We start from the raw sequence: 25,294 nt of genomic DNA on the forward strand, positions 1-25,294 counted from the left end.
CTGCCACAGGCCGGGGGATCGGCTCCTGGCGAGGGGGTTCGCCAGGCACAGCAATTCCCAGTTAATTGTTGGTTCGCAGCCCCTCGCCGAAAGCGTTCGGCTGAAGTGCAGAATGCGGTTGAAGTATTTTCAGAGCAGATCCCGACTTTAAAACAGCCTCTAAAACTCTTCCTGTTTTAAATGAGCTTCCAAGTTTTAACACAGACATGTCTGCGAGTTGAGGCACAGTGCCTTTAGGCTGCCGTTTTGCTTGTGTTTTTATTTGAATATATCCGAGTAATACCCCGGGAAGTGATGAGAAGGATCACCTTCCCTGAGCACAGCTCACAGCGTCCGTGGCCCAGACACAGCAAGGGACTGGGACGAGAACCAGCTGGGATTGAGCTCTTTGGATGCTGTAAGACAGTTTATTCTTGAAGGGACGCTTCATCTTCTGTTAGGCAGAAGATGATCCAGCCCTTGTTAGAATTGCCTTTTTTTTTTTTAAATCTTTGCTTTTCCTGATGTCTAATCTGTGCAGCCAGTGGAGAATCTGCTGCCTGAGCCTGGAACTGAGTTTTGGATTTGCAGTGACATTGGTTGACAGTGAAATTCCCTGCTGGCTGCCTGAAGATGACTATGCCCATTGGCTTAGGGAGAAACTTACTCCCTCCCTTCTTGCCCTACTTCCTTGCTGCTTCCTCTGCCTGCCTCTCCTGATGGCATTCTTACTCTTGCTACTTTGTGGCAGACTGTCTTCCTGCAAAACTAGCAGCTACAGATGCTGTCAGCTCAGGGAACTTCTACCTTTGCTACCTGAAGCAGCACACTGGTGAATGAAGCTTGGGAAATCCATTGAAGGCTGTCACTACCCTATTTGATGCTCAGGAACCTTCTCTGCACATAGACATTTGGAGAGTGTGTTTGCTTATAAGATAAGGGTGACATCAGCCTTAACTTAGTGAAAAATGTCATATTTTACCTTCTCAGATACAGTGATCACAAAAACCAAAAGAGCTCTGACAGAGATTGCAGGATGTGTTTTCAGAAGTGAGTTTGTTGGGACAAAATAATTGTCATAATAAGAGTTAGGTTTGCTCATTAGAGCTGTAATTGGGTAGTTGTATTTACCAGAAATATATGTTTTATTTAAATTCATCTACATGTGGAATTTCATGGGCTTGTATTGCTTGTAATTTGGGAAATTACAACATTTCTCAGTGTTTACCATACACTGGTATGTATTTAAATCTTAACTTCTAAACAATTGTCATTAATATAAGAAAAATTGTTGTGTGAGAACAATCCTGTTTAAACTTACCCAGGATGTTTAAAGAGTACGTTTAAGAATTTGAATTTTATTTTATATTTAAGCCTTATTTGCATCAGTGCCTGTATAGTCCTTCAAAAAAGCAATTGGACTGTGCTTGCTTCTATTTCTACCTTATGTGATTGTGTTTTTTTTACTGTGATTTGCATACTAATGGATACTTATGTATTGGTTACATTTGTCCTTTTCCATTGGACTGAAACATGGAAAAAGTAAAGAACACCTATGTCGGTGGTGCCTCTGATCAGTATGACCTAAGCTGTTCTAGATTGTCCTGGAGTGAAATCTGAGAGCCTCCACCAGCAACTGGTTCTGTCCTGTCCTTGATGCTGGTGCTTTCTGTCCTGTGTGCAACACCCACGAGCCTCCAGATGAGTAATGTCAAATTAGGATAATCTACTCCATGAGCTTAAAGGGGGTATGTGGAAAGGATCAACAAGAGCTACTGGATACACCTGGCTGAGCAGCTTTATGGCACACTGTTCCTCTGGGAGAATAGCCCCATTCTGTTCTCTGCTTTCTGTGACTGATCCCTGGGAGGCCAGTGTTCTCCATGGGAGAACCTGAGGCAGAGAGTTGTTGTGGAGGAGAAGGAGATGCTGATTGTGCTGGAAGATGCTGCAGCCTTGGCTTGTCACTGTCTGGGGCTCTGGCTCTGAGCTACTCAGAGTGTACAGTGTATATTTTAGGCCCCTTTGTACATTCAGGAGTGTGACATATGGACATGATGGAAATGGTTAGCAGGCAGGCTTTCAGAATGTATGGAGGATTAACTTTGCTCCCAGACATTAGCGTGGATGTGCACTATCTGTGCCTCCTGCAGTTGGTCAGAGCACCTCTGCAGGTTACACGCTCTGTGTTGCAGTTTGAACGAGCCAGAGTGCACTCCTGCCTTGGATTGGAGCAGACTTGTCCTGCTCAGCAGTCCTGCAGCAAACTGGGCGTGTTCCTGCTGGCCTAGAGCAAACGCTGTCACTTCCCCTTGGAGACTGGTCATGATTCATGAACTTTTAACTATTAAACATTTGTTTGTTACCTTTTTTGCATAGACTCAGTAGTCCAAGAGCTGTAGTAGTCCACATTGCAAAGTTCTGATCTGATATTAACTCAGGCGCTGGACTAAATGACCTCAAAAGGCCCCTTTCAAAACAAACTAGTCCGTGATTCTGTGCTCTGGAACTCAGATTTTTCTGGGAGTGTGGGGTGTGACCATGGGTTTGTTTTATTCTAGTTGGATTTTTTTGTTTGTTTGTTTTGTTGGGTTTGGGGTTTTTGTTTTTGTTTGGGGTTTGTTTGGGATTTTTTGTTTGTTTTTGTTTGGGTTTGTTTTTTTTCTGGTTTGTTGGTTTGGGTTTTTTTCTGGATTAGATACCACTTGTCTATATCACACTAGTTCAGAGAATGGACGAAGTATTTTCTGGATCCAGCATTCCTTCCTTTCTGCACCTTGTGTACTAGCCAGTGCAAGCTCCTGGGAGGGGTGCTCTGGCTGATTTGACCAGTTGTGAGTATCTACTCCAGATCTGATGGGAAATGAATACTGCTGAGGGCTCTTGTAGTGCAGAGCATTGGTGCTTGCAGTCTCCAGTATGAAAAGCTGTAGAATGGTGCACAGCGGGCTTGTGGGGTTTTATTTACATGTATATGCACACACATATGTGAAAAATTCTGTGTAAACACACACACAGAGAACTCTTTATTGCTTCTTGATAGTAACCCAGCCAACCCTCTGTGACTTGTTTAATGGAGCCTGCAGAGGAGCTCTGTCCTTTCTAACACATGCCTGTAGATCTGTGGACCCCATTTAATACAAACATTGATCAAATAAAATCAAATGGAGTCTCTGGGACCTACTTAGAGGCAAGGACTAAGATCTTCATTCTGTCATGTAATATTTGTTTCTGAGAGCCTGACAAGCATAACAGACTATTGAAGTTTGGGTTTGCCTATTCTGAGTACATGAAGTGAGTGCTAGTAGCTTAAAAGTTTCACAAAGGAAGAAGAAAAAGCCAAAATCAGTGTGTTTGACCTTATGGGGTGAAGGGCTTCTGCTGCTGCCCTGAACTACTGCTCATTCTTACAGCTGTTGAATAGCAGAAGAGTTTTTTATTTTCCTGCTGTAAAACTACTCACAGTCTTAGCTACCTTTAGATTTTCATTAGGAAATCACTCTCGGTTGAAGAGCACAGAACTATTAGAGGAAATGATGAAACTTTTGTGATTCTGAAAATTCAGATTTAGGAGATGAACGTATTCATTGTAAATAATTATTCTTTCAGGTATATCAAGCTGCAAAATGGCTTATGTGCACTTTTGATTTCGGATTTGAATTACTTGGATGGTGCCCCAACATCTTCGGAGGAGGAGGAGGAAGAGGACAATGATGATGATGAGGATGAATCTGAAGAGGGAAGTGATGAATATGATGATTCCGGAGCTGAGATCGAAGATGGTAGAGAAGGTTTTGATGATGAGGACTGTGATGAGGGGGATGAGAGTGAGGACAGTAATGGAGATAATGAGGATTTCAATGGTTCTGATGACAGTGAATTAGAAGAGCTGGCTGAAAAGGAAGAGACAAGAAAGAGAGGCTGTTCAGAAAAGCAGGTATGTACTTTAAGCTGTAGGCTGAAAAAATATATAGTGAGCTTTCCTGAGGTCTGAAGCCTTGTGATTAGGCATTCAGACTAGACCTTTTTATTGTGCCTGTCCTGATTGATTCATCTTACACTTCTGTCATTTTCCTGAAATGTTCCTTGAAGTCACTTTTACTGAGAGTGTTGTATTTTCTCTAGTCTGCAGCAGCCCTCTGTGTTGCTGTTGGCAGCTTCTCTGATCCTGAAGATCTGCCTGGATTAGCACACTTCCTGGAACATAGTATGTATCTGCTCCTATTTCATCTTCCCCAGCTTCAGTGCTAAATGAGTGCTATGTAGCTCAGGATGTCTGTAATATTTAATATTATATATAATTTCCTATTTTGGCTATTTGAGAATTTATTTTCATGAGTGTGTGATTTTATAAAAATACTGACTTAGTATGGAACTCTTAATATGGGAGAAGGTGTCTCATACCCTTTGGCAAGCCACGCATTAGCTTGTAGGAAGATTCTTTGTTATCTGTTAAAATTCAGGGGAACCATGTTAGCCATGGCTTTATAAACCAGGCTGGAGCTACAGACCTTTATCTCCATAGTCAAAGGTGATGAATTAGTAATATGGGCACACAAAGTTTCTGTCCAGATGTGTCACAAAATGTTGTCCTTGCCTGACTGAGGCCAGGCACAGTTAGAGGCAAAGTACAGCATTTCCTGGGCACATCACACAGGCTGTTGGTATTTGGTAGTTACCCCCTGTGGGTGAGCTTCGGGTCAGTTGTAGGTAACACTGTGCTGAGGAGGGGTTGCCATAGCTCCAGTTAGGAATAACCAGTTAATGTCATGTGGGTAATGTTGCTGATTTTTGTTGCAGTGGTTTTCATGGGCAGTTTGAAGTACCCAGATGAGAACGGGTTCGATGCGTTCCTGAAGAAACACGGGGGCGGTGACAACGCTTCGACCGACTGCGAGCGGACGGTCTTCCAGTTTGATGTGCAGAGGAAGTACTTCAAAGAAGCCCTGGACAGGTGACTTTATATAAATGGTGGTTAGGTGTTAATTAATGTTTGTATGTGCCTCAGGAGCTTGGGTGTAGTTTTGCAGTTCTTCATTTTGGGGTGACCGAGGCTGTTGGTGAGGTTCCATAGGTACCTGCACTACAGCAATGATACAGAACATGTGGAAATACTATTTCCCACAGGGTGTGTTGCTGTTTTTTGAGGTAATGCTGGTGTAGCCACTGTGGGATTATGTCGAATCCATGTGTAAGTCTTAAATGCATACAGCTTTTTAATTGTTTTGGCACCCTTAAACTGGTAGCATTGATGATAGAAGAAATGTTATGCAATGTGACCACTGATCAGAGGGGAAGTGCTCCCAGAATCGCAGTGACTCATCCTTTGAAATATCTGTCCTGATTAGAGTTACTATTTTTTCATATTCTGTTAGTTTGTTTCCAAGTGCGATCCCTCAGGATGGGTGGGATGGCAGCCTTTAAAGTAACAGTACAATGTGTGCCTCAAAAGGAGACATTTAACCCAAGCCAGGTTAATCACTGTTGTATGTGTCTTTTGTCCGAAAGTGTTTAACTTGCTCTTCTGTGCTGTGGGATATGTTGGGACAGCAGAGCTCCACATGGTTTTCTTGGCATGGTTTCCTTCAGTGAGAGGAATTACTTATTCATGGGGGCACAGCTGAATGTTCTTGATGCTGTAAAATATCTCAGGAGGAGAGGAGATTCCACTGCAAATTTACTTTGATCAAAAAACATTCCTGTGATGACACCAAGAGCAAGCGTCTGCACATTTTACCAAGTATTATTTAAATTTACTATTTTATTATTTAAATGGTGTGAGCATTCTTAGAGTGTAAAGACAGATAATCTGCACCCATTAGTGTCATATCATGCTGTATCCAACCAATTCAGTCCCACTTTATGGAGCCTGGAAGCCCTGCTCTTTGGTTTTTCATGGTATCACAAAATGGGCTTTTATCTTTCTCTAAGACAGTGCAGTCAAGAATTGCATCATTTGTAATACAAGCAACTTTAGAAACCAAAAGAGTAGATGTTGGGTTTAACTACTGGGGGTTTTGCCTTAGCCTAATAGACCCTGAAGAAAAGTATATGAATTTTTCTGTTCTGTAGGTGGGCACAGTTCTTTATTCACCCATTAATGATCAGGGATGCAATAGATCGAGAAGTGGAGGCTGTAGACAGTGGTAAGTAAGAGAATCTTTTCCTGTGTGTTTAGCCCATCTTCTTAAAACCTACCTTGTAACACTATTTATTGGTTTCTATGTTGAACTACCCTTCTGAGCACTTCAGTCAAGTTCACCTAACTTGTCAGAGAGGTTAAACTCTTCAGCTGAAGTTCTGTGGACATCAGTGGTTGTTAGAGGAGAAAGACTGAATGTAGTGCCATCACTGTGAGAGTTTACCCTCTCATTTCTTGTATTAGAAATTAATAATTTGAAGTGGTTTGGCAGTAACTGGCAGGGCACTTACATGATCATTTGGATGCTCTGCAGCGAACAACATGCCTTTGGCTCCAGCATAATCCCAGTGCTCTCTCCGGTCATATATGGAGTTAATACAATAAGTTGAGGTGATTTTACTTATCTTCTTATTCTAATGCTTGAATAACTACAAAATCGCTTCCCAGAAGGAAATTAAACAAGGCACAGAAGTGAGTAGAGTGTTGATTTCCTTATATGTGATGAATACTCCCAGATTGCCTATAGAACTTCACTGTTTTAGAAAAAAAGTGTTGTTGGCAGATATACCAACTGGTTCAAATGTTTATTCCAAGTCATCATCTTCATCTGTCTTCTGGCAAGGAAAGATGGGCAGTTTGATCTTTAAATTTAGGTAAGTGTCAGTGTAAACAAGGACCTACCTTTGAGTTAAGGTGTGGTTCTTCAACAGCTTAAGCCAATTTACACCTTCATGGTGCAAAACCTGTCCTTCCCTTGGACTGACAGGGGGAATGTGCTGCCCAGTGAATGGTGTCAGCTCCTGAACTGCCCATGGGATAAGCCAACCAGAAGAATTAGTGTTCAGCTCTGCTCTGCATGTTCCTTATTACCAGCAAAAACAGCAACAGGAAAATGCAGTTCAGGAGGGTGAATTCTTGATTTTGGCAGAGTCCCATATTTAGATTATTGTAAACCGAACGTAAAACTGCATTTTTGGAAACGATCTTGCTCAGCTTTCAATTTCTTATTACCAGGCTAGAGGTTGTTCTGTGTGATGCATGGTAGTAGCAGGTTTGTAATTGTTCTCTGGCTCTTGCTGCAGGGCCTGATCTTGTATAATATTTCTGGCCTTTTGTCCCCATTGAATTTAACATATTGAGAGCATTCAGACAGGACAAGTTAGGGCTTTACATACACTTCCTTCTTATCCTTTTCTTTCTTCTCAGCAATGAACTACGTTTTTCCTCTTATTACTGCTAGCAAGTCCTGTTTTCAGCCTATTTCACTATTTCATTATACATTAAAACAAATTCCAGGCTGCATCTCTGTGGTGTATCTCCTTATCAGTTTGGCTGGGATTTTTGCTTTGTTTTGGGGGAACATGACCTCAAATGTTGATGCATGTCACTGCAAATTCTTTAAATTAATAGAGTATCAACTAGCAAGGCCCTCTGATGCAAACAGAAAAGAGATGTTATTTGGGAGTCTTGCCAGGCCTGGACATCCTATGAAGAAATTTTTTTGGGGTAAGTCCTGTATTTATGTTATAAAGTAGTGATAATAGTTAAACTTTTAACCACTTAAAAATTTGAGTGGTTAGATGCACTGACATGAACTATTTTATCACAGCAAACACTAGCCTTGCTCAGATGTATTAGAGCAATTATTCATTTTACAGTAAAATGGTTGGAAATAAAAGCAGCTGTCTCCTTCCTAAGGTAGTTTTCATTCTGATGCTGCTTTTTGCTGATGTTAAAGCTGGGTTGCCCGAGGTGTGTAATCGTATAGCTTTCTGTTAACATAAAGGTGGTGCTCTCTGAGTCATCTCCGTCTTGCTTACACTTGGTTTTTTACTATTAAAATTTTCTGGAAAGATAAATTATTTCTGGATATGTGTCTAAGGAGGCTTTACAGAATAAGTAATTCACTGTTGAACTTGCAGAAGTTACACCTTAACAGCCATGTCAGGGGAGCAGAAGGGAAATGTGTTCTTCCTCTCTGGGACAATACAGTCCCAGCTCCCTCACCCTCATGCTGTGTAAATTGCTGTGTGATGGGTATTAGAGTTGGCCAGCTTTGAAATGTAGATAATTTTTATAAATTTCCATAGTGACATGCACTGAACATCATATTTCCCCCTCTTTTCCCCTCTGCTGTTCTGCAAGTTCCATTGTTGAGGGAATAGCTGGCAACACACATTGGGTGATCTGATAATGCAAGAGGACTCTGTCTTTCCTTGCCATAGAAATACCAGCTGGCTTTACAGTAAGAACTAGAAATTGGAAGGTATCGAATTTCAGTTAACATTCTTTTAACTCCAGATTTCTACTAGGTATTTTTAATGTGCTTTACCATGACTCAGGGAGGAAAATAAGTTCTTCATATGTCTGGTCTTTGATAACTAACTACCTACCTTTTAATGTTTCCAGGTAATGCAGATACACTCAAACATGAGCCCAAAATGAATAATATTGATACCTACACCAGACTGAGGGAATTCTGGCAGCGCCACTACTCTGCTCACTACATGACTTTAGTTGTCCAGTCTAAAGGTAACATCAGTTGCTCCTTAAAAAACAGCCTCATTGCTGCTGTTGTTGTAGTGCTTTTGGAACCAGTTCAGCTGTAGCCCAGACCATTCTAGTGGATTGTCCAGTCCTGCAGAGGGTATTTATATGCAGATTTTAGCCTGATTTCCAAATGAAACAAGTCTTGAGCAATTGTGCTGTGTTATTGTCATCCTGCCACTTCTTGAGAGTCGTTTAGCTGAAGGTCTTGAATAGTTCCACATTAACACTGAAGGTAAAATCTCAAAGATAGCATTTCAAAAATAATCTTGTAGCAATGAAGAGTCAGATCAGTTAAATTAATTAATGCTACTGATTTCTCTGCCATCAACAGTAAACCTCCACAGTAAGTGGTGAGAGACTGAAACTCTGTCTTCAGTTGTCTTGTTTCTCTAGGAGGGATAGAGATTCTCATTTTTTCCCACACAGACTGAAAAATTCTATGCAAATGGATTTGAGTTTCATTTCAGCAAAGAGCTTCAGACTTGTGGTTTTTTTCTGCTGAGAGTAGAAGAATTTCTTAGAAGTTATTCAAGTTAGGTTTGTTCTTAGGGAGGGGTTTTACTGAATGCTAAAACTGATTACAATTCCCATCTGTAAAATGGACATGGTAATAATAGAGGTAGGATTTCTTTTCTTCTCCTTTGCTTTTTATTTTCTGTCTAGACAGTAAACTACTTAGGGCATTGATGAATAATCATTTAACTGGTGGTGGGCTGCAGTGTTTCTTCTGGTAGTTGGGAGGAAAATGGTGGTAACTGATAACCAGTCAGGTCAACTTTGTGGTTTTGTCTCTGTTAAAACAAACTGTGAATCCTCCCCATATCTCATCCAACCTTTTTTATTGCTGTTAACCATATGCAGCATCACTTTGGGAATTCAGAATGCTTGCTTAAACCAGCAATTTCCAAGTTTTTATTTTAAAACTTAAATTTCTGGTTATTGACTCAGTTCTTCTAAAAAAAGAGGATGGGGAGAAGAAAACCTTAGCACTGCAGGACTGCATTTGAGTGAGTAAACTGCTGTGTATAATCTGGAGAGTGGTTGAAGGAGTTGCAAGTATTGGTGATTTTGTAGATCCCTAAGACAGTAATTCCTCTTCACTGTCACTCCAGACACTACTGAACTTTAAATCCCAGTTGTATCAGCCTGGGATTTCAGCATTATATACAAACCCAAAGCTATGACCACAGATACCTTGAATATTAAGAATTGGCTCAAACCAACAACTTTGAAGTTTATAATTTAGAACTTTGCAATTTTCAAATACACTGTCTTGCAGCCTCTTTAAAATAACTGAACTGGTGAGATAAGATTTTGTCTTAGATCTTCAGGAAATTGCATTTCTGTGTTTCTTTTTTTCTCTCCTTTTTAGAAACACTGGATACATTGGAAAAGTGGGTGACAGAAATCTTCTCTGAGATCCCAAATAAGTAAGATTCTTTTGATGCATAGAGACATTACAGATGATAAAATTATCTGTTCTTAAAATGGCATTAGAAAAAATCCCTTACTGGAGAAACTAAGAAAATGACTATTTGTTAATTAACATTCTTATCTGGGGAAAAAAAAAAGGCAACTTTGTAAATTAAAGACCAGAGTTAATTGTGCCAGGAAGACTTTGTTTCTGCTTAACAATTATTTAGGCTGTGAGCTATATGGTGGTAACTTGAAGCAGTGTTTGCTTAATATGTGCTGATACCTTGATTTTGTGATAAGACATTCAAACCTAGATTATCATTTTACATTGCTTATCTTTGCTTTGTGTCAAAAATAATTAGAAGCAAAATTAATTAACACCGTATCTGGAATTTCAGTGTCATCCTTAGAGTGGCAATGGGTTAGAAGTTAATCTTTTTTAATCGTTCACTGCAACGTGCTGTCTAAAAGAGGGAGTTCTGGAAAAGCTTTGCTAACTTGAAAAGCATTTTATTTCCCCTTCCATTTCCTGCTTTTGCAAGGTGTTTGTTTCTGTGGTGCCTGGAAATGCACTTATGAAAGCCTAATACCACACAGAGACACATTTGTCTCTCCTGACCACCCCTGTCCTCATTCCTCCTTCCCTACAAGACAATCCATCAGAGTTCTTTGAATCCAGGGTGAACTTAGGAAGTTGTTTACTGTACTTGGCTTTCCAAAAAGAAGTTTTTTGCTGGTGCTGCCTTGTACAGAAGGAAAGGGAGGTGTTGATGTGGTACCCAAATCTCGTTACTGACTCTGCTGTGTGGGCAGTACAGGTGAGGCCAGGTTGCCTCTACTGCTGGGTGGATCCTGAGCTGCACCCTTGGTTAAGGGCCATTTTCAGGCTCTCTGGTGTCCTGTCAGAGCTGTGGTGCTTATGTCTTTGAATATCTCAGTGCAGGCTTTAATCCTTGCCAGTAACATCACACTTCCATTTTGCTTTTAAGTGGTTTACCCAAACCCAGCTTTGGCCATCTGACTCAGCCTTTCGACACCCCAGAATTTCACAAGCTTTACAGAGGTAAGTTGGAATAGATTTAAATGTTCTGAATACTTGACTTCAGATTTTCTCTGCGTGATCCAGATACTTTGTATAATAATTCTATGTGGATTTGAATAACTTTTAACTATTCTTTCTGCATTATGTAAAATTTCTTATCTCTGTCTACTCATGTGTATTTATATTCAATCTGGTTATTTGTGTTCAGTTGTTCCAATCAGGAAAGTTCATTCATTGACCATCACTTGGGCACTTCCCCCACAAGAACAGTATTACAGGTATGCTGGTGCTGCATTTTACTTCTACTGTGTTTATGCTGTGAATAATTTATTGCCTTTCCCAACAAACCAAAGAATCACATTTACTTGTGTGACAGAGTACTTTGATTTCAGCTAGGCAGGCATTTTAAAAATGAATTAAACTGATGCAGATATGGTTCCTTTAGTAGAGTGGAATTTGTACATGGCTGATTTTAACATCATTCCTCACTGACTCAGATCAGTCATTATGTTCTGAACTCCCACATTTTTAGCTTATCATCCTAATGCTGCCTTGCATCCTAATGCAAAACTTGCCATGAAGAAAGAGACAGTGAATATTTTAGTCATTAACCTGGTGATTTGAATTCATTCTGGGAAATGTGTTACCTCCTGGCATCTAATCTCCTGCAAACTTTCTTTTAGGGTGAAACCTCTTCATTATATTTCCTGGCTGGTGGGACATGAAGGCAAAGGCAGTGTTCTTTCTTTCCTTAGGAAAAAGTATGTATTTTTAAAGCATGGTTATTAAATGCTTTGCTGTCATTAAAATATAGATAAACTCTATTTTGAGTGTATATATATGTATTTTCTATAGATATAAAAGCAGCCTTTTTGTATCAGTGTTTTGTTAGTGGTATTCTGTGAGTTGACAGTAGACTCAAGTAAAAAATGCATGGATTTTTGTCTGTGATCCATGGATCAGCAGTATCTGTGACTGGTCTTTGAGATCTCCAAAAGGTAGCTTAGCTTTTTCACTGTTTTTCTTAAATTCTGTATCCTGAGGTTCACATCTTTGTGTTGGAAGATCCTTGTGTAAAGTGTAGATGGATTGAAAACCACTGAAGTAAAACTATGATATGCTAGTTGTAACTAAGCTCAAATAAAGCTGAAATGATTAATTAGTAAGTACCTTTAACTCTTTCATAGATTTTGGGCTCTTGCATTATATGGAGGAAATGGAGAGACAGGATTTGAACAGAACTCCACTTACTCCATCTTCAGCATTTCTGTGACCTTGACTGATGAAGGTTACAAGCACTTCTATGAGGTATGTTTTACTGCAACTTGATTTTCTTACCTTTTTCCTAATGTCTGGGAAAATGACCCTGTTCCTTTCTGTCTGTAGGTGGCCCATGTTGTTTTTCAGTATGTGAAGATGCTGCAGAAGAGGGGGCCAGATAAAAGGCAAGTGTTTGCCACTACCTCGGATATTTGTGACATTATCCTTCTCCATTAGTCTGCTATTTGTAGTGTTTGCACTTTTTCTAGAGTTACTAGAGCATAAACATCAGTAGTAAAGCTTGTCCTTGGGGAAAATATGTCAGTTTTAAAGTTTTAAAAAGGAATTTTCTAAATGTTTATGCTTATCTCTTGGTAGTTTTAGTTTGACTTATTGTGATCTGATTTCTGATGTTAGTAAGCTGAAACTAGCTGAACTGCACCAGGTTGGGTGCAGTTTTGTGTTTATTTTTTAAATTTGTTGAGCCACATCTGTGGAAGTCAGGACTGTGGTGTTCTGATGTCAACCTTTATGTTAATTTGGTATCAGATTTTGACTCCTTGTAGTTAACTCTCTTCCTCTTCAGAAAACAGCCAGTTGAGAAAGGCCATTTTGGATGAAAGGAAATTACATTTAATACTGGCTTCTATGTCTTGTACCTGAATGAATCACTGAACTCACCTTTAATGCCTTTCCTAGAAGATAACTTTTTTCTGATTTTTAGTAAATGTTGTGGAACAATGGAGAAAATCCACTCTTATTCTCTTCTTCCTCCTTTGCAGAGTATGGGAAGAAATACAGAAGATTGAAGCTAATGAATTTCACTACCAGGAACAGGTATTTATCCAGTTTTGTGTTGATGTAGGTAAACCATGAAAAGGATTTTGTTTTCATTTTGGAACACATTTTCAAAGTTCTGTTCCACCAGAAATAAATTGTGCACTTAATGAGGCTGCGTTTTGCTGAAAGAATATGTATTGTAGGCACAGAAGTATTGTGGCTTTTTCCCTAACAGAATTAAGTGTTGCTATTTCATTCCCTACCTGCTAGGTAGGCTCTCTCTCAGTTTTAGTCATTAGGCCCTTGTGTGTGAAGTTCTGTGCCCATTATTAATGCTCTGCAAATTGTTTGGGGCTTTTCAATATTTTTTCCTAATTTCACTTTCTTATGCTGTAATTTTAAAGAAGAGAACACAGTTTGGATAATTTGAGAAGCCTCACTTCATCGACTTCAGTCACTCCAGTACTTGTCAATAACTATTAGAAACCATGGAATGCATTGAGTTCAACAGGAAAGCAAGAGCATCTTGAATTGCAGGACTGTGCTTGTGTTCCCTGGAGGCAAGGAGTGCATTCTGCTGGGTCTTTAACCTAGTATATCCCATGACTGTAAACTGCATAATCAGGGTTTTTCCTACCAAGATGATTTGTGTAATTCTCAAAGGAGATGGAACATTAGATACAGTTATGAAATACATTTAATTCAATAACTGAAACTAAATGCCATAACAAGCACAGCATCCAACTCATCCTCAACATCCCTGACTAGTCAAGCTCTTCTCAGAACAGAAAACTGATATTTTGTTTTTCTAATTATGTGACAAATAGCTTTATTTATTTGCTTACAGACAGATCCTGTTGACTATGTGGAAAGCCTTTGTGAGAACATGCAGTTGTTTCAGAAGGAGGATTTTCTGACAGGAGACCAGCTCTTGTTTGAATACAAGCCTGAGGTAAATATGCTTTGAACTCTGATTATATGTTTTGATGTAAGGAAAATATGGGGCATATTGTATAATAGAGGCATGTGTATAGGCATTTGTAATTAAGCATAATGTAGGCACGGGTTGTGTATTAATTGAAACACTTTTTGTATTCAGAAAGCAAATCTCCTGTTTGGTAAGCTTGTTATGTTCTTATTCTTCCTGCGTTTGTACTGAGAAGTCTTTTCTGGGTCAGGCAGAGCCAGAGTTGCATTTGAGCTGCAATATTGTCTTGAACTTGCAGATCATTGCTGCTGCCCTGGAGCAGCTCAGCCCGGAGAGAGCCAACCTGGTTTTGTTGTCTGCTGCCAATGAAGGCCAGTGTCACCTCAAAGAGAAGTGGTTTGGAACACAGTACAGTGTGGAAGGTAAAACAGCAGCAGAAACTCAGGCAGTGCCTGATTCATGCAGTAGAGACAGTAAAAGGGTGACAACACAACATACAAGTGAATGGAAGCAGGGAATTGAATCCTCAGTGCTTTACTGAGCCCACCATTAGTCAAATATTCTGTGCCACTCAATAATTGTTCTTTGTTTGGTGGCAGTTGATTCCCACTCCCTAGTCTGCAGTTGTTTTTTGAGGCAGAAGTCCCAGTGAGCCCTCCAAGCCCTCCACTTGGCTGCCACTCTGGTCCTGAACAGGGGAAAGAACCCCAACAAAGAAGCACAGGGTGTGGTGGTAGCTGGGTTACTAATGCAGGCAGGCTTCATTTGCTTTTTAATAGGACTGTTTCGGTCCTGCTCCAGAAGATCTTGTAGGAATGGATTTAGAAGGAGTCACGATGAGCCAGGTGACATTAAGAAACTTCCATTGTACTGCAAATCTTCACGGAGACAGCAAGGAGATGAGATGACTGGCTTAGGAAATAGGATAGCATTGCCTGCTTGTTGAACTGAATGCATTTCTTGTTTTTAATAGATATTGACAAGTACTGGAGTGATTTATGGGCCAGTGACTTTGAGTTAAATCAGGATTTACACCTTCCAGAAGAAAATAAATACATAGGTAAGGCACCTGAGCATGAATGAACTCTTCCCTAATAATTTGAGAATTTGCTGTGGTTTAGAAACAATCTTAATTTCCATCTGAACATCAACCTGGTTTTCCAAATTAAAAAACCATGATCACTCTGTTCACATGGATTTCATTTCATATTCTTTTGTTTATAAGGGTGAGAACTGAATTTTTCTAAGGTATAAACTTACAGATGATGTATCCATAACAGCAGGCCTTGAGAGTTAACAAAGAGCTCCAGATACCTTAGAAGAGCAGTTTTATTTGCTAAGTCCTGCTGGTTTTGAAAGCATCTAAATACCATCTGGCTTTGTTGCCAAAACCAGATGAAATGAAATCCAGAACTCGTGTCCTGGATGGAATGAAGTATCACCACTCCTGCACCGTTTCTGAGCCTCTGTTCTGGTGTGGAACTGAAAAATTGGTGTTCCTTGGGTCCAGGAAAGCATTATCACAAATAATTTAGAAAACTGGAGGGGAAAAGGGTATTTTTTGATATATAAGGCTTTGGTGCATTTTTGGTTGTGTGTGAAACCCACTAACCCACTTTTTCTTTTTTTTAGCCACCGACTTTGCTTTGAAAGTTGCTGACTGCCCTGAGACAGAATATCCAGTCAAAACACTCAGCACACAACAAGGCTGTCTCTGGTACAGAAAGGATGATAAATTCAAAATCCCAAAAGGTAAATGCCTGAGGGCTTTCTGAATAGCAAGTCCCTGTTTTTACCAGCTGGAATTTATTTGAAGGCAAATCACCATTTAAACTAAGTGCTTGCTGTCAGCTCTTCCATGGTCCTTTTGATATGTTTATTAGCTACAATAAAAGAGAAGCAGGTAAAGTACCTGCAACAAAGGAACCCTGCTGATACCTCTGGTTGAAAAGTGGAATCGCTGAGATACACTGGCTGTGAACAGGATTGGGCAGACAAAATATGATGCTGAGACAAGGGCTTGAGAAGGAAAGAACACATGAAAATAAATATAATATAAAAATATAGCCTGGATCTGAGACAAATGTGGAAAATATATTGCTGCTTTCAAGCATAATGTCACAATTTTTAGTGTCTCTTAGACAGAAGGTTTATGGAGTTTTTCTGTTTATATTGGTCATGCCATGTGAGTTAGTGTTCTGCAAAGCACAGCTTTTTTCTCTAATGTTTGGTGTTTTTAAGGGAAGATTTTTGGAGTGAGAAAGAGAAGATGTTTAATGATGACAATATTTAAGAAAAAAAATTCTTACAGCTCAATGACCATTTTCGTTAGACTCAAATACATTTGGCTGTAGAAAGCTGTCACTTTTTATTACACAATTGCTCATTTAAGTTTCTTTTTCCACCCCAGGTTATGTTCGATTCCATCTGATCTCTCCATTGATACAGCAATCTGCAGAGAAGTGAGGATTATATTATTTATGCTTATCTTGCAGAGTAACTAAATTACCATACCTAGTGAAAAACCATGAAGAGACATTAATTTTAAGCAGGAATAGAATAAGGTGTCCTTTTCTCATGTTCTTACACTTTCCTTGTGGTTTTATCTGCAGTTTGGTGAGGGTGGTTCTGCAGCAGGTCCTGTCTGTAGCAAACAGATGTGTAGGAGTTCAATGGTGTGTTGTTCCCCAGGGCTTGTTTGGGAAAAAATAATGTAACAGTAGCAGTGCAAGTACCAGAACAAAGTGTCTAGAGAAGGAGCTGGTCCTGAAAGGAGCAGTCCACAGTCTTGTCCTGAACCAGCAGCCTGGGAGCCTGTAGGAGGGGCTGTTGGCAGCACTGGAAACCAGCTGTGGGTCAGGCAGACCTTGGCTGCAGCTCTGTGTGTGCTGCACTTCGCTGGTCTCAGCCTGCCATTGCCATTTGGAACCAATTTCATAGTGTGTTTGTCATAAGCCTGCCAAGACCTGCACAGCTAATGTTTTGGGAAAGCCTTTATAAATCTGTTTTCTTGGGGCTTTGTTAGTTTGAACTTCAAATTGGAATCCAGGCACTAGCAAAAACCTGGGAGCAGGGACTGCATTTTCCATGTTGTGTAGCCTGATTTGCTCTAGATTATTATTATCTTTAGAGATAAAAAAATCATCTCATTACTCAAGTCTTCAGCATAACTGAGTCCATCTGCCCCCCATTCTATTACACAAAGTACAATAATTTCATTTTCTGTGATTATTCAGTGTTTTCAGCATTAGCACATTACAATATACATTCCTACCTTGAAGAAATCTTAAATCTTTTGAAGCTGGAATCTTATACATTACAAGGAACAGTTGAATGTCCAAATAATTTTTAAGTAGTGTCATGTGCTTTCTGGACAAAGGGAAACCTACCTTTTGTTTCTGGGTTTGTTTAAAACATCTTTTTGAATCTCGTTTTACTCAAGTATCCATCCAAGAACTCACTGTGTGTACCATCAAACTCATTGGGCTTGACTTTTATCTTTATTCCATCCTTTATTTCTTTCTTATTAACTCTCTGCCCTCTTCTCCCTCCAGCATAGTTTTGTTTGATACATTTGTGAACATCCTTTCCCACAACCTTGGAGAACCAGCCTATGAAGCAGACGTAGCTCAGTTGGAATACAAGCTGGTGGCTGGAGAGTATGGCTTAGTCATCCGGGTGAAAGGCTTCAATCACAAACTACCTGTAAGTTCTCATCTTCTCAATACTTTTATGCCTTTTATGCCTTCTGCTTTTTAGTGTGTGTGCATTTTCTCTGAGCAGCTGGAGCTTTCAATGCTTAGATGGGGTATTTTAAATGGCAAAACTTGTGTCTCTGTTAAGGGTAATGCAGCAAATGTGGTGCTTTTTCTTGTGCTTACATGCATAAATTCACACAAGCTCAAATTACCGATCTTTGGCTGACTTAAGAGAAATCTTCCTTTAATTAAGGACTGTATCTTCATTAACACTTTTAACAGCTTTTCTTATTAAAAGAGCTTTGAGTCTTCCACGTGCACAGAGAGTGTTAGAGCCTTTCCACCTATAAGCTGTGGTTGTTTGCTGTCTGAGAAGGGCGTCTGAAAACAGGTTTTGTTTGCAATTTGACTTTGGAGATCCAGCTTCTGAACATACTCATTTAGGGTGCAGATTTTCTTTGCTGGCTTGCTAAGAGGATTGGGGAATCCCTGTTCCCATTCCCTAAATGCTGGCCATGTAAGACATGGGAGGACTTAGTGGTTCAGAGGAGACAGTCACCAATGTTCATTGCAAGAGCTTGACTGGAGCTTTAATAAGACTGTCAGTGGTCTGTCACACCTATTAATGTGAGGTTTAACAGAAAAAGCCAAATAGGCAAACAGCAGGGACTGAATATTCTCTTTTTTAATCACATCTCTGTTGTGATGTCGCTGTGCTAGTCAGCTGTCAAAGGAAAAACTGGAATATTGAATACAGAAATGTTGGAGTTCCAGGCTATGTTTGTTCCAATAGAATGTGGAAACTACTATTGATTTGGGATATTGAGCTTATTCACTGTGTAAAAATGCTGTCCTTCTGAAACTGACTGTCATTTGGGATAGAACTGTTGAGTGAAGAACATCTGGCAGAATTGAGGAATGTGCTTTAGTAACACTGGATGTCTCTTATGTTGACCAAATAGGGATGATTTTATATTATTATGTAGGATAAAGTTGAAATTGCTTCTTAAAAAAAACCCAAAAAACCTCAGCTTAAAATTTTTCTTTTACAGCTTCTATTTCAGCTCATCATTGATTACTTGTCTGACTTCAGCTTTACTCCAGCAGTTTTTGAAATGATAACAGAGCAGCTGAAGAAAACATACTTCAACATCCTCATCAAACCTGAGACTCTGGCCAAGTGAGTTCTGGGAGAGGGCAGACAGTAGCTGCACAGCAAGTTTGAGATTGAGCTGAAGAGCTCAGGGATCCCTGCTCTGTGCTCACAAGGGCTTGTTCCAGGGTTTCCTTGTAGCTCCAGGAGTGTATCAGACATGGGGTCAGGTTGGACACCCAGGGAGCTGCTCTTCCGAAGTGACCTGGAGCCAGCAGTGGGTGCTGAGGGAGGGCACAGCCAGCCCATGGGCTCCTGGGGACCCTCTCCCTGTCTCCAGTACAACCCTCAGTCAGAAATGGGATCTCTGGCATCGAACAGCTCTTGACGTCCCGTGGTTCTGTTTTCCTTCCTGCCCTGCAGGGACGTGCGTCTCCTGATCCTGGAGCACGGCCGGTGGTCCATGATCGACAAGTACCAGACGCTGATGAACGGCCTCTCCATCGAGTCCCTCTCCAACTTCGTCAGGGCTTTCAAGTCCCAGCTCTTCGTGGAGGGTCTTGTACAAGGGAACTTCACGAGCAGAGTAAGCACAGCCCTGCAGCTGCTGTGCGCTCACTGGTGCTTAAAATGTGCTGTAACACACTCACCTCTCCCCCCAGCTGGTTGCTGCTTCTCTACTGGCAGTCTGGAGTCTTTTAGGGCCAGGGCAGTTTCTCCTCTAGCACTTCAGGAGTGCTCATATGGATGGGCCAATGGGCAGTCCATAGTTGTCAGCTTGAACAGAAGTTTCCAGGAATTTGGATTTAAATTGTGTAGAGGGAAAAATATAGTAGATATATACCTGTAATCTGTTTCTCCTGTTGCCACCATTTTTTATGTTGCTTGGTGTATGGATATATTTGATATTGAGAAATTTCCACAGTGGTGCCCCAGGAAGAGGCTTCCCTCAAAGTACATTTATCCTGGAAATTGGATTGTGCCTGTACAGTTTGGTCAAACCTCACAGGTCAGTCTTGACCTGAAGTATTTACTGAAGGCTTCTATCCTGGGATTAGGGCACACATAGGCCTGTCAGGCTTTATAAAACAGGGTGGAATGGGGCTTAGCTCCCTGTATCCAGTGTCATTGTGTGCATGGGAGAGAAACCCACAATTACAATTTGTGCCAGGAATTTTGTGCCAGCTGGTGGTGTTTGTCCTTGACCTGTTTAAAGTCTCCTAAAGAAAATGTGCTCTTTGGGAGTTCAGATACCTGTAGTGTTTCCTTCCCAGAGCTCCAGGTTCATGCACAGGAGAGGGTTGATCCCCTCCTATGTCCACCCTTTGCTGTTGGGATGGCTGGTGCTATCTCTTTGGCTCGTGCCTTCTCCTTTTGGCAAAGTTACAGTGCAAAAAGCAGGGTGGAGACTCTTTCTCTTTGCAGTGTGGTGCAGAGGAGTCTGGAAGGATTTGGGACAAGGCAAGGGGACAGGGATGGAGGTGGCACAACAGAGCTCAGCTGGTCTTTGCTTGGGGGTCACTCTCTGAAGTGCAGCACTGTGGTGTGAGGTTGTGAACTGGGGTAATAATTCTCTCCTAAATAAAATTTATGTTTTTGTTTTCTCCCCTAGGAAGCAAAGGATTTTCTGAATTATGTTGTTCAGTGAGTATCTCGACTCTTGAATTGCTTATTATGTGGAAACTATAATCAAGGTAAGAGTCTTTTCCGGAGGATGGAGTGATGCAGAAACTTCCTTCTTCCCTCCAGTATTTCTGGGAGGTGACTGTTAACCACGGCAGTTTAAGCAGACATAGTTCTGCTTTGGGGAAGGGGAAGATAAGGTCAGACCAAGTGTGGAAGTATCTGGGTGTTATGTTGGTTTTGGCCAAGACATGAGTGGGTGTTTTGACACTTTGCTGTTTGTGCTCCCTCAGAAAACTCCAGTTCGCTCCCCTGGCCCATCCCTGCCCTGTCCAGTTCCGGGTGGTGGATTTGCCAAATACCCACCTGCTGTGTAAGGTGAAAACCCTCAACAAAGGTGATGCCAACTCTGAGGTGACAGTCTATTACCAGGTAAGGTGTACTTGGAGTGTGCTGGCCTGTTCCCTCTGGCAGCTGTGGGCAGGAATGTTACAGAGGGGACACAGACACCTCATGTCAGCACAGGCCCCTTCCGCTGTGGCCAAACCCCGGTGGGCTCTCACAGTGTGTGGGGTTCCCTGAAACCAGCACCTTCCCCTCCCAGGCTGTGCCAGTGCCCATAGCTGGGTTAGTGCCATGGTCCTGGTGTCCCCACCTCTAATCTCATGATCTCTTCTCCACTCTCCTGAGGCCCCTGGGGAAAACCAGAACTTCCCATTTGTCCCTGCTGTGAATTGTCACTCAGTGCTGCAGTTCAGGCTGAGGTGTGTGGCACAGCTGTCACCTTGACCTGAACTGTGGCATTTAAATCCAAGAAATCACCCTAAATTCTTCATTCTCTCTCTAGTCAGGTGCCAGGAACCTGAGGGAATACACCCTTATGGAGCTGCTTGTGGTAAGTCAGTGTTTGTGTCTCCTAACTCTTCCCTGAAAACAGTCCTTGGAGCCAAGGCCATGGGGCTAAATGGTCCCAAGGGGACAGTGTGTACCTACTGCTGCCTCTGACTGAGCTCTGAGTGTTTGGGTTGGGGTCCCCAAACTGTGCAGTGATGGGACTGTTCTCTGAGCTACCACCCCACCGTGCTGAGCCCTCTCAGTTCAGTGGTTGTGGCTGCACAGGCAGCACTTGCTGTGCTCCGGGTTCCGTGTGGAGCCCACAAGGGGCTTCAGGGGAGTGTCACTTCTGTGTAACACTTTGTGCTGTTCCAGATGCACATGGAGGAGCCTTGCTTTGACTTCCTGAGGACCAAGCAGACCCTCGGGTGAGTTCACTGGGGAGGAATCCTCCTGCACCTCCTCCTACACTCCTGCTTTTGCTGTTCCCTGGTATTTTATTTTTACTCTGGAAATCCCTCCTGCACAGTGGCTAATTCCTGAATTATTGTAATGGAAACAGCAACATACCTCAAAACCGAGAGCATCCATCAGTACAAGCTGCAGGCCAAGTTGCTTTTGGTTCCTGTAAGAATTGCATCTATTACCAGTGGGTTAACTTGGAATTATTCAGCGTAAAGTTGTTCCTTCCACTTCCACAATCAGCTTCCCCTTCCCCAGGGCTGTTTTCACAGTGGTTCTGTGGTGCAGAGCAGCCTCCCTGGAGGCACCCTACCACCTCAGGAAACTGGAACAGGCTTTTCACAGCTCTAGGTCTGTCACTCTGCTTGAATTAAGTTTGCAGGGACACAAATACTCTGCCAAGCTTAAAAGGATTTCCTAAAGATGAGCAAACACTGAGGTGCAGTGATGCAGAACATTTAGATTTGAGATTTTTCTGTCAAAAGTACCAACATAATTTTAACTTGTAGCTTGTCATGTAAATGAAAAGTTAATTGTGCTTGTGGAATAACTTTATTGTTTCATCCTTTCTTTTAAGCTACCACGTGTACCCCACCTGCAGGAACACTTCTGGGATCCTTGGCTTCTCTGTCACAGTAGCAACCCAGGCAACTAAATACAAGTAAGTGCTCTGTGGTGAATGTTCATCACTCCCAGCCCTGGGAGTCACACCTGAGCACCTGCTCTCATTTCAGAGTTGGCCTGTTTCAGGCCAGGGAGGGGTTTCTTAATTCTATGAGGAGAGTTAGGTCAGAGCCCAAAGGGACTGTCAGAAGGGACAGTGCTGACAGTTACAAAATCCTGACTCAAAACCAACACCTGAATAAAGCAATAGCCTTAAGGTTCTGAAAACTGCAGCAGTCCCAAGTTGAATAGGGAAAGTAATCCCAAGATTCAGTAAAATATCCCACTGCCCTTTGGAAGCCATCCTTCCAGGAGAGCTCAAATCCTGTAAATCCTGCCTAGCTGTTCTTGTGGCTCACTTTCAGCAGACACAGCACTATTATGGTTTTGTTGAAAGCTGGGGTGAATTACAGGTATTTGACCTGCCAGAGGTGAAGGGTGATTTGAAAGGTATGCAACTTGTGAAAAATAATGCTGTGTCAGTGAAAGTTTAATTAGCAGAGAGGACTGCTGCCTCTAATTCCATTACTGAGATCTGTGTCATCGGGGAAGGTTTCAATGTGTCAGAGACCTCGGGATCCATCACATCACCTTGTTTTTCTTCCTTTTAGTCCTAATCCAGTGCACCATAAGTATGTGCAGGCTCAGGACTGCAGCTGGGGATACCACAGCATCAGGGTAGTGGCTCCTCTGGCTGCCTGGTTACCTGAAGCCCCTGTTTGAATAATACTTAATACAGAAAAAAATCAGAACACTGGCTTTTTTCCCTGATACTGGGGAAAACTGAACACTGGGTTTTCTCAGCTGTGAGCTTTTCAGGAGACAAGGGAAGAGAACCTGTCCCAAACTTTCCCTTACTGTTAGGGGGCTGTTCTGCTACTTTACACCCCAGGATTGTTTTGTTGGTTTTGGTTTTTTGTTTGTTGTTTTTTTTTTCCCTTCCTAATTTAATTATTTAACTCTCTTTTAGTTCTGAATTGGTTGACAGGAAAATAGAGGAGTTTCTTTCTTGCTTTGAAGAGAAAATCAAGGATTTAACCGAAGAGGCTTTTAATACCCAGGTAAAATTTCATCTTGAAAAGCTCTTCTTTGAACTGCAAAATTCATTTACAACTATCTGGCAATTTTCTGAGGTTTTCTGGACAAAGGCCTCACTTGTAAATCATGCCTCTTTCTCTGTTCTGTAGTGTTCCCTAAACATTCATTGTCTGGCCATTTACATTCAAGTTTGAAACTACTGAACTACCTTGTTAATGTAATTTGGCTTTTCTTCCAACTGCAGTGAATGTGATGGTAAATGAAGAGAGTTTTAAAACCTTTTGAAACTAATTGTTTGGTCTTTTTCCAATGTAGGTTACAGCTTTGATAAAACTGAAGGAATGTGAAGATTCCCACCTTGGAGAAGAAGTGGACAGGAACTGGAATGAAGTGGTGACCCAGCAGTACCTGTTTGACAGGCTGGCCCGTGAGGTGGGTGGCTGTGGTTGTGTTAAGTGATGCCAAATGGAACACAAAAAGCAGGTTGTTTTTTGCAGCAGTTTCCAATGCAAAGCATAAATTGGATTTATGCTACTGTGACACACTGATTCTAAACCTGCATGTTATTTTAAAAAGGTTCTTTTATCCAATAGGATAGAGTTTGTAGAGAAACCATTTTTATGTTTAAAAATACTTAAATCACCAGTGTGCTACTAAAACCTCATTCCTGTGGGTTTCAGATTGAAGCTCTCAAGTCTGTTACACAATCAGACCTGGTCAGCTGGTTCCAAGCTCACAGAAGCAACCAGAGGAAAGTGCTCAGTGTACACGTGAGTGTTTGTCAGCTCTGTGCTGCCAACTTCTGGAAGGCCAAACTGTGACAATTTCAGAGTAAGGGTGTGGGAGGGAAGATCTGTAATGTAATTTTTACTATGGTGGTTGTCCACATTTTCTACATTTCCAATTATCTGAATTGCATTTCAGTGTCTGAATTTAATCTGAACATTGAATGAGATTCAAATTTTTCTTTTGGTTACTTTTTTCCAGGTGATTGGATATGGAAAACATGAAGGGGACTCAGAGGTTACAGCTGTCTCAGGACAGAATTCTTCATCTGGTGAAATACCTCATCTTACTTTATTGCCCCCCTCTTCTTTGATGAGTGACGTTACTTCCATCAAGGACATCAAAGCCTACACATCAACTCTGAATGTTCTCCCTTACCATAAAATATTAAAATAAAACTGACATCGTGCCCTGCACTGCTGTGTAATACAGGTGCTTTCTGCAACTTAAAACATTACAAACCTGTTTTTATTAAACCAGGGCTGTAGTGGTAGCTGGGATGAAGATGCCCATTCAGAAACTTTCCTCAAGTAAGTTTCCAGCCAACCTCTCTCATCAATCTCCCAAGCTCACTAAGAATAGGCCCCGACTTCCACACGGATCCACTTTCTCCTCTCCAGCTGTCCGGAGCTGTGGGCTGTGCCTTTGTGTTCAGACTGGCTGGTGCATCATCCCTGCAGTGCTGCAGCAGTGACAGCTCCTCAGGAAAGAATCCACCCAGGAAAGTGGGTGGGAGGGGAAGAAAAGCCTCAGGCTTCCATCTCACACTGCTTTTTTAGTTTTTCTGTATGTCCGACATAGACAACATTGAGATAAAATCAAATAAAAACTAGATGTAACTGTGGAGAGAACAGTGGTTTGATTGCTACATGTAGCTACTTACTCAACCACTATTAACTGCAAGCAAAAGCACAGCAGTGCAGAGGTTCCTGAAGTGCTGGCAAGGCTGGATGTAGAGTCCAGAATAATTCTCCTGTGGGTGCTGCAAATTGTGCTCCTT

The 25,294-nt window shown here is 41.4% G+C and overlaps 1 protein-coding gene across 1 annotated transcript; it reads left to right on the forward strand.

Moving 5' to 3' along the window:
- The first annotated feature begins 3,530 nt into the window (after positions 1-3,530).
- NRDC (nardilysin convertase) lies at positions 3,531-24,710 on the forward strand. The gene is made up of 30 exons (XM_018072090.1): positions 3,531-3,916; positions 4,105-4,186; positions 4,780-4,933; positions 6,052-6,125; positions 7,532-7,627; positions 8,531-8,653; positions 10,044-10,101; positions 11,077-11,150; positions 11,338-11,407; positions 11,813-11,890; positions 12,317-12,437; positions 12,516-12,574; positions 13,172-13,226; positions 14,017-14,121; positions 14,396-14,519; positions 15,071-15,157; positions 15,730-15,849; positions 16,508-16,559; positions 17,652-17,802; positions 18,848-18,975; positions 19,312-19,474; positions 20,501-20,532; positions 20,805-20,943; positions 21,359-21,406; positions 21,721-21,773; positions 22,385-22,468; positions 23,441-23,531; positions 23,824-23,940; positions 24,189-24,278; positions 24,496-24,710. The coding sequence occupies exons 1-30, from the start codon at positions 3,554-3,556 to the stop codon at positions 24,688-24,690; spliced, it is 3,186 nt and encodes a 1,061-aa protein (XP_017927579.1). The 5' UTR covers positions 3,531-3,553; the 3' UTR covers positions 24,691-24,710.
- The last annotated feature ends 584 nt before the right edge of the window (positions 24,711-25,294 follow it).

This window comes from Manacus vitellinus, unplaced genomic scaffold, assembly GCF_001715985.3.
Source record: "Manacus vitellinus isolate BGI_N305 unplaced genomic scaffold, ASM171598v3 scaffold_21_pilon, whole genome shotgun sequence".
Lineage (NCBI taxonomy): Eukaryota > Metazoa > Chordata > Aves > Passeriformes > Pipridae > Manacus > Manacus vitellinus.

Bases quoted from the DNA above. Each gene is read 5' to 3' on its own strand.
- NRDC (XM_018072090.1), top strand. From the start codon at position 3,554: ATGAACGTATTCATTGTAAATAATTATTCTTTCAGGTATATCAAGCTG. The intron at 19,475-20,500 runs GTAAGCACAGCC...TTTCTCCCCTAG, and splicing joins AAGGGAACTTCACGAGCAGA to GAAGCAAAGGATTTTCTGAA. The intron at 20,533-20,804 runs GTGAGTATCTCG...GTGCTCCCTCAG, and splicing joins TTTCTGAATTATGTTGTTCA to AAAACTCCAGTTCGCTCCCC.